This window comes from Ambystoma mexicanum, chromosome 12 (assembly GCF_040938575.1).
Source record: "Ambystoma mexicanum isolate Mex_15411 chromosome 12, UKY_AmexF1_1, whole genome shotgun sequence".
In the NCBI taxonomy this organism is placed as follows: domain Eukaryota; kingdom Metazoa; phylum Chordata; class Amphibia; order Caudata; family Ambystomatidae; genus Ambystoma; species Ambystoma mexicanum.
Genome location: NC_090936.1, coordinates 1,093,937,349 through 1,093,951,002, shown reverse-complemented (window position 1 = coordinate 1,093,951,002; position 13,654 = coordinate 1,093,937,349). Strand labels below are relative to the sequence as shown.

Below are 13,654 nucleotides of genomic sequence, written 5' to 3'. Positions count from 1 at the left end.
GTTGTGACCACTCAGTCTGCTGTCCTACGTCGTACCCAAACACACACACACACACGCACGTTATGAGTTCTTCAAGACTGCAAAAGCTAATTCATTATACCGTCTGGATATGTGACTTTCAGTTAGTACTGTAGACAATATCAAAACTTGTTTTTACAAAATTTGGATTTTTACATTTTGAAATATATGAAAATGTGGGCTGCACAGCAGAGACTGCGCTTTTCATTTGCAGAGTTGCTTTTCAATCGAGAGCTGGGGATGTTGTAGAGGTGTTGGGTATTGGGTGGGAGGGAGAGGCAAAGAGTGTCATGTGCCATTGGTTGCTCGCCAAGAAGGATGTTGGTGCGTTGTTGTACACTGTGAAGGCAAAATGGAGTAGACGCAGACAACAGATTCAAAATGGTTCTCAAAAGTTTTATTTAACTTAAAATGCAGGATGGAGTAAGGCTAACTTGCCCTAAATTGCCCCATACTAATGTGAGCTTTCCCTACCTGAAGAAAACTAAGGATAATCTGTATCAGGCAGTAAAAATCAAATATCCGTCTGTGTCCAAAACCTATACTTGCCCTCACAACTAATATATACATGTCGGCATCAAAAAGAATAGTGTTCAAAGAAAGTTCAGAGCTTCTTCCAGTTCTCTGCTTATGATCAGCTTCCCCAAGTGCAAAACAGTTCACAAAATGTCGGGGTTCCCTTCCCCAAGAGTTCAAATCTTCCACCTTTCAAAACAACACAGTTCCTTGGGACACTTCCCCGGCTGTTTTGATATCAATACTTTCCACTAGCTCACTTAGACAGCTCTGTTTCTTGACTTAAAATTCACATATTAGGCTGTTGAAAAACACAAGTTTCTTTATGCATACTTTCATTGGCTTTTCCATGCAGGGCAGTCTGTCTAGGCGCAGATGTCTGACCACACGGTCCACCCATTAAAGGTCACGCAACCGATATCCCTTCTTGACTGCTTCTATCAACAGTTAGCCACTGTTTCCATCTGACTGTGATGTTTATTTAATTTCCCAATGTCGCACTCTTCAGACACTTTACTGTGACTTGCTTAGCCACCATGCACTTTGTTACACTTTTCTGTATTCCTCTCCGGCTCTTGGCAATACAGGTTTTCCTCTCAACCCGTACTTCCTGGCCCCTTTTAGCTTTGGGCCAATACTTGGTTTCTAATTTCCATACCCTTCTTGGTAGTCTCTTGACTTTGCAAATATTTGTTTCATACAATACATTCCGTGGTATCTTCCACATGTAATGCTTTGCTTTCACTCCATTCATATGTGTTCAACTCGCTTTTTACTCTGTGTGGTATTCAAAAATGCTTTCCATAAAAGGGACTTTGCCACAAGTTACAGGAGTTCCCCAGTGTGAGTATGTCCCTGCTTTACACTCACTGGTTGCAGAAGCGGGCTTCCTTCTGCTTGGCGTCCCTCGCGAAGGGCTTCTCAATGCTCCTTCTGCTCTCTAGCTTCCCCAAACTCTGCCTCTCCCTTGCAGAATCCGCTCACTCTCCTGGGGTCAATGGGAGTTCCACAGCTCTTGCTGCGTGGACCCGTTCAGGAGGATAGCAGGACCTCCAGACCCTCTCACGGCCGACCACAGTCCCAGCGTCTCTTCCTCCTGCCCAACACTGTTGCTGGCACCTGGGTCTCCGGCTCCCTTCTCTCCAGCCCGTTCCTTTCCAGCTTGTTTCCCTGCAATAGCTTGTTCCCCTTCTCTCAATGCATTTGGCATTTTTATATCCATCAGGTGCGTTAAGTGACCCCAGGTTTCGGGTCATTGAGTTCAATTGGCCGACTATGGAGAATTCCATTAGGTGGACATGTCTAGTTGTTCAACTGGTATTTCTCTATAGCCCGCTTCTTTGTCTCAGTAACAGAGTGGTGTTTGGAAATGTCTGATTTAATAAAAGGAGCATGTATACATCTGTTTTGTCTCTGATATATATATATGTATCAGTCAACTGAGAATGTGACCTCCTAGCTGGTCTCTTCCTCGTCCCTGTACTAAAGCGGTGTTTCTGGGGGACGGTTTGAAAGGAGGAAAAGGTAAAGGGTTGACAATAGCCTACAAAGGCTTTAGGGCTAGAGGGTTCATTGTGAAAAGGGTAAGGGGGATATCGTGTCTCACCTAACGACATCCTCTCCCCCAAGTACCCTCCACCCAGGTGATCCTCCATCGCATATCCACCCTCATGGTCGGGATCCAAAACCAATAGCCTTTCCCTGACCACCTGAGAGGATGATCCTGGTGAAAAAGAAGTGAGAACACCCTCGGGTTCATCACAATACGTACATGGATACTCTTTATAAATTCTGAACATTTTAGATCTGCAGCACCTGCCCTTTTCAAGCTCTATATGCAAGGCACCCTTTTTATGTGTACTTCCATTATCTGTTTCATATTTGTCTCTGTATTATATTTCATATGTGTCTGCTTTCACTAATAAAGGTCTAGTGCTATCTTCTGGTAACTGTACTTCCTCCATATATTCTAGGTGCGAATGTGAATGCAGCAAAGCTGCACGAGACTGCCCTTCACCATGCTGCCAAGGTCAAGAGTAAGGACCTGATAGAAATGCTGGTTGAATTTGGAGGAAATGTTTATGCCAGAGACAACCGTGGGAAGAAGCCAGTCGATTATACCTGGCCGAGCAGCCCACTTGCAAAGTGCTTCGAGTACTATGAACGTAAGATTTAATTTGCTGACTTTGTGTAAAAGCTCTTTGTATAAATGCTTGGTTTTTCATGTAACTGGGTCAAAGCCAATTCAGAAGTCCTCCAAAATGTAAGTGATGAGGGAACTTGGTCACACAGAGTTAGATTGACCTAGAACTACACAATATTGTTAAGTGAAAGTCTTGATTAGAAAAGACGTCTCGTGAATTCAAAGCTAACAATGTAAAATACCATATTGTCTCACCATTAGCTATTGCCCACTTGACATTTTCAAGGTTTTTTGTTGGGGATGTCTAGTGAAAAGAAACAATTCCATTTCTCTTTCCACATACCTGCATCACCATCCGTTGCCAGCAAGGGTCCAAGAAGCTCCCTTTGTTTGATGTCTGGTTGGGTATTCAAACCTACTGCACATTTTTTTTAAAATATTTTATTATACTTGATTTAATCGCATTTGCAATTTTTACAAGGTACAGAAACGTAACAAGGCAAAATGACTGATGTAAGACAGGAATGTGGGGCAAAGAGGTAGGTTAGGTTCACCAACTCCTCTGGTTGCAGTTATTTGGATCGCCTGAGTCATGTTGTATCACCTGGTCTCCATTAGTTTAGCCTTTGAAGTGATGAAAAGATCTGTTGCAACATTTTAGCAGCTATTGTCACCCATGAAGTTTTCTCGCCACCAATCAAACGAGACCACCAAAGTTCTTCTTCGTGAATCCATGCTGAGGCCAGGTGATGAGACAGATATGGAGCTCTGATGTTACTGGTGCCGGGACATCCTAAAAGCAGGTGTCGTAGTGATTCGATCTCTGCTGCGTTTTCACAAAATCTGCATTTGTTAGATTTTGAGAGCCCTCTGATCGTCAATATTTCGTTGGTTGGCAGAAGATTGAGCCGTGCCCTCAAAAAGGTGCTGCGTAGCCTGCTATCTGGTTATTTCTTCAGAAAGGCCTGGGTTACGTTGAATTTTCTCGCCTGCGTCACGAGATGGGCTGTTAGTTTGTATTTTGCTGCTTTGTCCAAGGTAAGGATCCAATCTGTTTCGTCCAGCTTCCTTTTAATTTTCGTTGGATTTTGTATCAGTTCGTCCAGGGAGCTTTGGATTGCAAGAAGTTTTTCTTTGCAATCTTTGTCCCACTGTATACGCATTTTGCAGTGGCCATTTCTGAGCTCTGCGTTTATCAGTGCAAATATCAGTGGCTCCTTCGGTTCAAAGATCTTCCTGTAGTTCATGTTACTGTTCCGGTCCACTATTGCCTGCACTGAAGACAGGTTCATCCCCCGTCTGATCAAAGTCATTGGGTTCGTTTTGGTAGATTTAATACTGTTCTCCAAAAAAAAACTTTCCAATGAGAGCCAGATGGTTTTTGGTAGAAACGGCATGGCTTCTGCTCCATAATTTATAGTTGGTACCACTTTGGCCCTGTAGAAGTTGATGGTAGGTTGGAGTGAAAATCTGCCAAATTTGTTGTCCACCATTAGTGCTTGGGAGGTCAAATTTCGTATTTTTGTTTGAAGGGCACACTGCATGGATCTTTCCGTTTTGGAGCTGTCCAACATGACTCCAAGATATTTGAATTTGGTTACGTTCTCAATGACACAACCTTCCAAGTACCATTTCAGCTTTTCACTTTTCCTGTGATGTTTTTCTAAGGACATAATCTTGGTTTTAGATTTGTTAATTACCAAGGCGTTGGAGAGTATGTACTTGGATAGGTTGTCTAGCTGTCTTTGTAGCCCAATAGTAGTTGGATCAAACAAGATCAGGTTGTCTGCATATAGCAATCTAGGCACCTTCTCTTGGCCAATAGACACGGGAAAGATCTTATCGAGATGGCAGAGTTCTTGTAATCCCCCAAATAGGCCAAGAAGAGAGCAGGAGCAAGCAGGCACCCCTGTTTTACCCCTCTGAAGGTGGGAATTTCAGCCAAGGGGAAACCTTGATGGTTTAGGCGTCCTTGTACCGTGGTGTTTGTATGCAGCGCTTTCAACGGCCCTAAGATTTCATTTGGGCAGTTCATGCTGATAGTTTCTGCCACAATTTAGCTCTAATGACTTGGTCGAAGGCTTGTGTAAGATCTATAAAGGCCAGGAAAACTTGAGGCCCACCTTCACTGTTCTTGGCTTTTAGGACGCTCAGGAGCATAATGTTCACACTGGTTCCCATGTTTTTTTTTAAACCCGATTGAAACGGATCGACGCATGGCACCTGAGCTGCCCAGGTTTGGAATTTGGTCAGGAGTAGGGTTCCATAGACTTTGCCAATAACGTCCACAAGGACAATTGGGCAGAAATTTCGAGGATTGTCTTTACAGCCCTTTTTAAATATGGGGACTATTATCGAAGAAGACCAAGATGATGGAAACGCCTTTAGTTCTGCACATCTTTTCAAAACAAGACTGATGAAACTTGCCCATTTGTCCAGACTTGACTTTAGATTGATGTTGCTGATCCCGTCCGGACCCGGTGCTCTTGAGTTTTTTAGCTTGGAGATTGTGGACCTGATAGTTTCTGTGTCATCAAGGTTGGCCTAAGGCCCCTCGCACTCTTTCAATGGCAACAAGGTGTTTGATAGAGGAGGTGCAAAAAGGTTGGTGTAAAAGTTCACCCAGGTGTGTTCCGGGAATACCATTTTTCAGTGCATCGGCTGTAGATCTTGCCGTGGATCTGATTAAGGACCAAAAGTCTCGAGAATTACAATTGCTGATGGACTTTATCATATCCTCTGAGTTTCGTTGGCATAAGGTTAGTCGGTGACACTTTAGCCAAGCTTTGTAGGACTTTTGGATTTCTGAGGCTGCTTCTCTGGTGATGTTAGTGTTGCAACGTGTGGCTAGTCTTCTGGCCTTGCATACTTCACTTCTTTTAGCCACCAGAAGGGGGTCAAACGAGTGAGTCGGTTTCCTCCACGGTTGCCCCTTTTTGTTGTTGTTTGGGGTATTCCTTCTGTAGTTTGCTAAAAAGCAAAGTGTAATCGACTTGTTTAGGATGCTGGGTTTTCACTGCCCGTGTCGGTTGTCCCCTTGTAGGTTTTTGTTAGTTCACGGATGTTTTTGGCAGTTAGCTTTAAGCGGTTTCCTTGTATGTTAGGCTCCAGATCAACCAGGAAGTGAGGGTTTGTTGAGTGCAAATTATTCATAGAACACGACCCTTAAAAGTTGGCAAAGTGTAATTTGCTGAATCTCATCAGATTTATAGGTCGAAAGAGAAATGACTGAATTGTAGGGAGAAACCCTATCACCATTCTGCTTTACGGCCGTCAGTGGCTGAAGTGAGACTTTCCATAGCTTGGGCCAGTTGGAGATAAATGTTTAGTCCTCATTACAACCTATTTTAGCACCTCCCTTTGCAGATATGGAGATATATACCTCCGCCGGGAAGCCTCACATTTTTTAAAATGTAGAACACTGCTTGGAAGCCCTCCAATGTTTACCTCTAGAGGTATAGGTAAAAATGTTAATAAGTCCTCAGAAGTGTTTTAAAGTTATTTTCCTGATACTGGGAAAATAACTTTTCCCATGGGGGCCTTGTAAGTGGGTTCATGCAATAAGGGTCAATATTTTTGCATTTGAAAGAATGTATGGTAGATTCATCAACTGAAGAAGCACCGTAGAACTGTGGCCACCACTATGACCTGGAAGAGCAAGAGGCAGTGAAGTGAACATGTAGAGGGAAAATCTGTTCATTTGCCCCTAGAAAGGGGAAAAGAGGCCTCAGCGTTGAAGATGCTCATGAGAGTCAGGAGAGGAATGTACACTCTAACCCATCTTGTTAGGTTTCGGCAGGGAGAGTTTTCGGGGGAAGCCCATACGTTCCTGTGTTTATCTGCTTTACTTTTGCCTGTTTCAGGCACCCTTGTTGGGAAAAGGTGCATCTCTTTTTTATTGTAATCTTTAATAGTGGTTCTCATTTTCAGTGCACCCTTGTGCTTCCCCGTACCTTAATGTGACCCTGTTCAGATCCCTACCTTTTCAAACCTTTAATTGTAAACGAGGGCTACACAGTGGAGAGGGAGAAGTGATAAAAACGTTTCACAAAACTGGTATTTGATGGATTATGGGTTGCAGGTATTTGTTCCACATTTCAACGGCATTTGCATACAGTGTCGATTGATGTATACAGGTCTGAGTTGCTTTGACAGAATCTGGTGAGGGCGGGATGGCCTGAGCTTTTTTGATTTTTAATAACCAATGATTCGAGCAATTCTGTTACTGAAAGTGAGATCTTCTAATTGGACCTCATTTTTGTAATGCTCCATGCCCAAAAGCATAATGCACACATGTACCTTGCTGTGATCATCCTCTGACATGCCCAGCAGCTGCTCTGTAGGGGCAACAGGGCAGGTTTAAATATCACATATAGGTTCCTGAATGCAGTTAGCAGAGGTGGCTTTTTAACCACCTCCTCCTCTGGTTGAAAATGTTATAATTGTTTATGCTAGCGGCCTGGTTACTGTTATTAATATTTACATATAAGCCATGTCTAGTTTTGACATAATGACTACTGGGATTACACAGTTACAGAGCCACAAGCATGTGAGGCCCTTTATTGACCACTTGGTGAACAGTGACTAATTCATGAAAGGGCCTGGTGTTTATGAAGCTGTCTGGGCTGGGTGTCCGCACACCAACCATGTTTGGTCCAGCCCAGGAATCACAATCTTTCATCCCTTGATAAAGGTTGTTACATTCCTCCAGGGAACAGGAACACTCGCTTGGAGGACCCCTGTGAACCGGTGCTTCAAAGAAAGTTCTGTCATTACAATGGCCACCGCACACCAGGTGTTTGATAGAGTTTCGTTTTTATGTGAAATCCCCTTCACATAAAAAGGTGGTAGTGAAAAATCTTGTGATCAACAGAGGAATAATATATGTGGAAATCTGAACCTTAAAACCCAGCAAAGGGTACTGGGGGACATGTGAGTCCCCCAGTACCCTTTGCTGGACTTGTGGATTTTGTATCAATTCTCCTGAGTGAGTGGGAAACGTTTCACACACTCACTTTTTCTTTTGCCCTATCTTTTGAGTTATTTTGTATTTACTTTCATATCTTCTTCTTTGAGTAATGCTTTCCTCCAAGTTCTATGGCATCAGTATTTGACTTTTGCATCACACAGCACTCTGTGAAGTGTTGCAGGGAGCCCCGTGGACTTCCCTTTTTATTTTATGTTATTTCCCTTGTGAGAGTTCCCAAGGGTGGGAGGATATTTAGTATCCTTCCTATCTGTTATATTGTGAGATCAGCATCTTACGTGGAGTGCTCAGGTGTTACACTGTATCCCCTTTCTCACTGCTTCTGTAACATTTTGGTTACAGTGACAAGCTAATCTGAATGGCTGGTGGCAGCGGTTTTATCCTACCTCCTTCTCCCAAACTGCACTTGCAGCCACAGTAGTGCACAGAAGTTTCACCATTGACCTAAAACGGTGACAGTGTATTTTATTTTGCCAATTCAAGATGGCTTGTCCTTTCTTGGCCTTTCGCCTGCTGTGCAGGGTGGGGAGGTTCCTGGTTTGACTTTTGCCTTCGGAGGGATCCCGTTGTGAAGCTCCCCAAGGCTCCAGTGTGTCTGTGAGGAAAGGAAATGGTGGAAGACTCCAAAATTAGGTTGGACTCCAAATCTTCACTGGGTGGACAGCCACCAACCAGAGTTTGAATAATGCGTGGGCGCTGATAGGCTAGGTTACTGCATAAATGGCATGGATCCTGAGGCTGAAGACAATGACGACTGGAACTGAAGAAACAACGAGTAAGAAGAGGAGAGATGCCCGCAGCCCGTTCCAGACGACTGGAGAACTCTGAAGAGGAAGACTCTCTTCCTTAGACTGAAGAAACCAATTGGTCTTGAGATGCCCAGCATTTCGAGCCATCGCATGACAAGCTGTGACCTTCACGGGCTGTAAACGGCCAATACTGTAGGACTTGTGGCCATTGTGCAGTGCATCACTTTCCGAAGATTGAATCCTCCTGAACCTTTGGTGGAATCCTTCTGGACCTCCAGAGTGCTGGACCGAGAAAGTGAGACGAATTGACAGAGCAGAAACCGTTCTTCACTGGTGCTTTGGAAAAGGTGCCAAAATCACAGAACCCCGAAGACTCTTTCGCTGAGAGCCTCTTCACTCGACTGCTGCTGCTAGAGTCATTCCAGTGTCCCTTCTTTCATCTGCCTCACTAGGGATCTGGTTACCGGGCCTGCTGGTGCTGCATCATGGAGGCGTTGTGCTGGATTCTCTTCACTTCTAAGGTACTAGAAGACCCTACCTATAGTTGCTTTGCTGCTCCTGTGTTGCTTGAGTACTGATTTGTGTGCTTAGGAGTTCGCCCAAACACGTTTGCCCATGCATAACACCCGTGCGCCTTCAGGGAACCTTCTACAAAGTCCCTGACCCTTTTTCCAATGAATGCTACTGAAGACTTCCTCTTGATTTTGGAACTTTCTACAGTTTGTGTCTTATCTGTTTTGCCCTCCAATCTGACTCTGAGACACTCATAACTAGATAGGGATGGACTTCTAAAGTGTACGTCCTGTGTGAAAATAATGAGTATTTATGTTGGTTTTGTTTAATCCATTCATACCTGAAACAGATGTTCTGAAAAGTTATTACAAAGGTTTTACTTAACGTTAACTGCATATTGCCATCCTACAAGTAGTACATAAGTAATTTACGTACTGTGAATATTGCATTGGTTTTCTTATTGTGTTAACTTTTTTGAAAAATGACTTTACCTTAGTGCCTATATATATATATATACACAATAAACCATTATTTGTATAAACTTTAGTGTGCCAGTGTTTCTTTGCGCCTATGTGAATACTCTTAAGTTCCTTGTACCACCCACAGCCCCTTTCCCCCCATAAAATAAGACTGGCTGATCAGCCATTGCTACCAACTTACTTGTGCAGTTCAAGCCTATACTAAGTGTAGGAGCCCTGTGTCCCAAGTGTGAGTCTTCTAAAGTCTTACAAGTCTTACACGTGGTGGACCTTTGCAAAGCTCCCTAAAACCAGGGTACTGATTACTGGAGAACATTTGATGATGGAGGAAAGTGGCAGAGTCAGGGTAGGCCAGATGAGAGGTTCAGTCCAGAGAGGGGTCTCGCCATCTTGGATTTGCTAGAGCTCCCAAACGTCCTGTCACCCCTCCCCATTTCCTGCAGACTAGGAGATCTGGGTTTGACATCAGCAGGCAAAAGATACTTGTTAGAGTAACCGGCATTGGACTCTTAACAGCATACTTTTCGTGGACCAATCTGATGTAGCATTTTGTCTATATAAGGGGTGGTTGGTTGCTAACCCTCCCTTTAGTTGGTTTGCCTCTGGAAACTTGAAGTAGGATACATTTGGAACATAGTTGGGAGTTCAGTCTGCCACAGAGGTCAAGACTAGACAAGCTAGAAGCAAGCTCTTGTGGTCAACCATCCCAGGGGCATATTGTGTGGGCGAAGCTGCTGTGTGGACCAAGGCCTTGCCTGGGCTTGAACACTGGAACTAGGATCCTGCTCACTGGATGTTGTAGTTCCTGCATGAGCTCCCTGCTAAACTTCCTGACCTGGAAGTGCAGAACAAAGGACTCCACTTTCCCTTGGAAACAATTTGAAGATGCAGTCAGGCAGTTAAATCCTTAAAGAGCCAAAAGCAGCACTGTGGGTCCTGTAGCAGCTCGAAGTAAGTAGAGCATGGTCAAGTCAGCTTGAAGGTATTTCCAGGCGGTAAAAGGGTTCCAAGATGCTTCTGAGTTGCTGGCAGTCCCAATCCGGGTTCTACAGGGACAAGGTGAGTCCTTTGTGCCACATGTCCAATAAAGGAACATCGTTTGGCGCCTACTGAGGTCCTTCACCTACAGTGAGCAAGATTCTGGTTCTGCTGCATAGGCAGGAGATAGGTCTTGGTCCACAGCAGTGCCACCCACAATATTCCCTGAGATGGTTTGGTTTGGAAGCAGAGTGTTCCTCTCCCTTGGAGCTGTCTTCACTTCTGTGGCAAAGGACTTTGGAATAGACTATATTCTCACCAAAGATCCAGGTGAATCCTTCTTGTCTTGAAGTCCAAAGATGAATCAACTAAAAGAAGGCCTTCCTTCCCTTAAAAAGGCAAAGTGCTGCGTGGATTGGTCCAAAGCAAGCCTGTTGTCAGAGGTACAATTCAGGCTGCTGTAACAAGTGTCCTTTGCCTTCTGACATCACACCCAGAGTACTGGGTCAGTGGAAAGTGGGGGGCAGACCCTTAGCAGAATCTAAGATGGTGGAACTCCACACTTGGCCTAAACCTGATCTTTCTGCTCTAACTCCACCCCTTCCCACATGTGCTTATTTCAAAAATCTCCAGTGATCAGCACCCTAGTGGGAGAGTGGCTTTGTTTTGTCAGGACTGCCTTTGATTCACTGGTTCCCAGGGTACCTCCCTGGGGGGGGGTTCCTGTGCCTTCGGTGGAACGTGTCACCTTCCTCAGGGGGGTTAGACTAAACCGCTTCCTGGGCCATGCTCCCACATTGTTGCTGATAGGTCGAGGCCAGACTACTAATCTACATCAGCCCTGTCATGGCTGAAGCAGTGGTCACTAAGCTGACACCAATAGGATATCCAAATGGTATGACTCAGTGGCCCCAGTAGTCTTCATGCCACAACCATGCTTGGCTTATATTTACAGTTTAGCATCCCACCAGGATTAGCATCCCACTAGGATTATTTGATGAATCCTGCGAAATCCTCACAGAATCCCTGCCTAAATTCTCCTCCCATGTGGCATGGGGAAGGCAGCTGCTAGCTGATCCTAACCCCGGGAAAGGTATTAGCCGGGTGGATAACCTCGGAGTAGAAGGCTCCCAAGGGAACAGGAGGATTCCGTTTGTTAGGCAGAAACCTGTGCAGTTCCCTCTGGGACCACTGCAAAAGATTTAAGACCACAGGTGGTTGGCAGTAAACCCAATTGGTAGCAGTCCGTACCACCCAGAATTACCTGGTAGCTGTGGCTGAGCAGTCGGACTTCTCTCAAGAAGAGTTAGGCAGTATACAGAGTATTCACAATAGGTCAAAAGAACACAGTAGAACAAGCAAACACTGACCAGGGCTTGGTGTAAAAGAGATATAATTATTTATTTAAAAGAAACACATCTAGTTAAACACACTGGCACTAATATCAAGCAGTTCAAAAACACGGTCACTAAAAGATATACACTCCCTTCAACGATTATTAGACAAGTCTTAAGTAAAGCAACACTTATTTTCAGACAGCGGTGAGCGCTTAACGAAGATGGCACTCTAATCAATCGGTTAAAAAGGGAGAGAAAGGCAGAGCAAAGATAGAAACGGATACCATCACTTTCGGAAGAGCACAGTAGGAGAAAAAGGCAGGTTAAAACCGTAAAGTCAAAGTTAACAAGGCCGGACCCACTTTAAGAGGCTCCGGTCGAAATGTGTCCAAGGTCACACGGTTAAAAGTGCCCAAAAGTCTCGCAATAGTTCAGAAGGAGTTGGAACAACAGAAAGGGACCAGTTAGATGGTCAAGGCGGCCAGCCCAGTCCAAAAGGTTAAGGGATTATTGTTACCTTGTAGCAATCTTTAGAAAGGGAGGCCTGGCGGACACGGTACCTTAAAATGGTGAGAACGCTCCAGCGGGGGCAGTTGTTCCTGGCAGCGGGTGTAAGTCGGTGCTTCGTCCGGGGGAAGAGAGGATCTCGTCGGGGAGGAAAGCAGGAGTCTGTTGAACTGCCAGGGAAGAAACCAGCCACAGAGTTCTCAATTAAAAGGAGCGGTCCTTTTATTCGCGGTCCAGTGGTAAGTGGCTATCCGGTTGCCGGGGTGCTTGGCACGGGCAATTCGACCACAAGATGTCCTGGGATGCGAGAAAAGAAGGTAAACTGGTTGTGCCCACCAGTCAGGGGAAGAAGACTCTCCAGCAGGGAGATCTCCTCTGTCGTTGGGAAGTGATGAGTCGGTTCAGCAGGGCTCCACCGGTGGTGTCGTCGTAGCAGGTCGGCTCAGCTTCTCCCTCGTCGGATTTTCAGGTCCTGTGGCGACTTCTGAAGTTCCAGTCCCAAAAGCCCTGCTTTTATGCAGCACACCCCCATTTACTCAGCCTAGCTGTCAATCAAACATGCTAAGTGGTGAGCCGGCCGGCTCACCACTTGGGCCAATCACACAAGAGTGCCTAAACCCCCTCCCACACCCCCTGTGGTACCCAGGCAGAGTGGCACAACAAAGGGCTCGACCTTTGGTTTGGAGTTACAGAGGCGAACACAAACACCATTTTAATAACTGGCAGTAAATACCAACCGGTGAATTAATATTAAAGAAATAAACCGGCGGTATGTTAGAGGCTATGTTAAAAAGTATTAGCCTCGAACAATGGGAAAATCCCATAGAGATATATTTGCGGTTGAATATAAAAAGTAGTATCCACTGCCACCAGCCAAAACTCAACGAGGGGGGATGGAACGGTGCCCCCTAGAATAACAGACCCGGGGGCAATCGAATTGCCCCTACCAGTACGTCCACAATATGATGGTTTGTACTGGTTCTGTTGGTAATTTGGGACTAGTAAAGCCAATGGTGACTTTACATGCCCTGGGAGACAGTAGTCAGTCCCAGGGTATGGAGTCTATGGTGGGGGGTCACTATGACACCCCTGTGTTACTGCACGGAGGGTGCTGTGTAACACACATAAAAAAAACATAAGAGACCCTATGGAGTAAAAGACCCCATAGCCCATGAAACACATTAACATTCAAAGGAACACCATAAATCATGTGCCAGAGTGGGAGGAAAAGAGTCTCACTCTTGGCAGGAGAAAAAAACAAACTCCAGAAATCCAGCAAAGCTGCTGGGGGACTCACTAGGTTAGGAAATTCAGCCTAAACAGAGAATTCTCCCTAACACCGTTGGGAGGGACGCAGTGTGTGTCTTCTTCAGAAAGGGAGATTTCTACGCTCCCAGAATATTTAATGACTTGTCAGAGTAAGGCTT

General features: G+C 45.0%; 1 protein-coding gene across 3 annotated transcripts in view; it reads left to right on the top strand.

Annotated features, from left to right (window-relative positions):
- Window positions 1–13,654, top strand: part of ASB13 (ankyrin repeat and SOCS box containing 13) — a 321,247-nt gene that overhangs the window by 289,370 nt on the left and 18,223 nt on the right. For all 3 annotated transcript variants that reach the window (XM_069629642.1, XM_069629640.1, XM_069629641.1), the window contains exon 5: window positions 2,508–2,699. In XM_069629642.1, coding sequence (XP_069485743.1) covers window positions 2,508–2,699 — 192 coding nt within the window. The remainder of the gene's footprint in view (window positions 1–2,507; window positions 2,700–13,654) is intronic.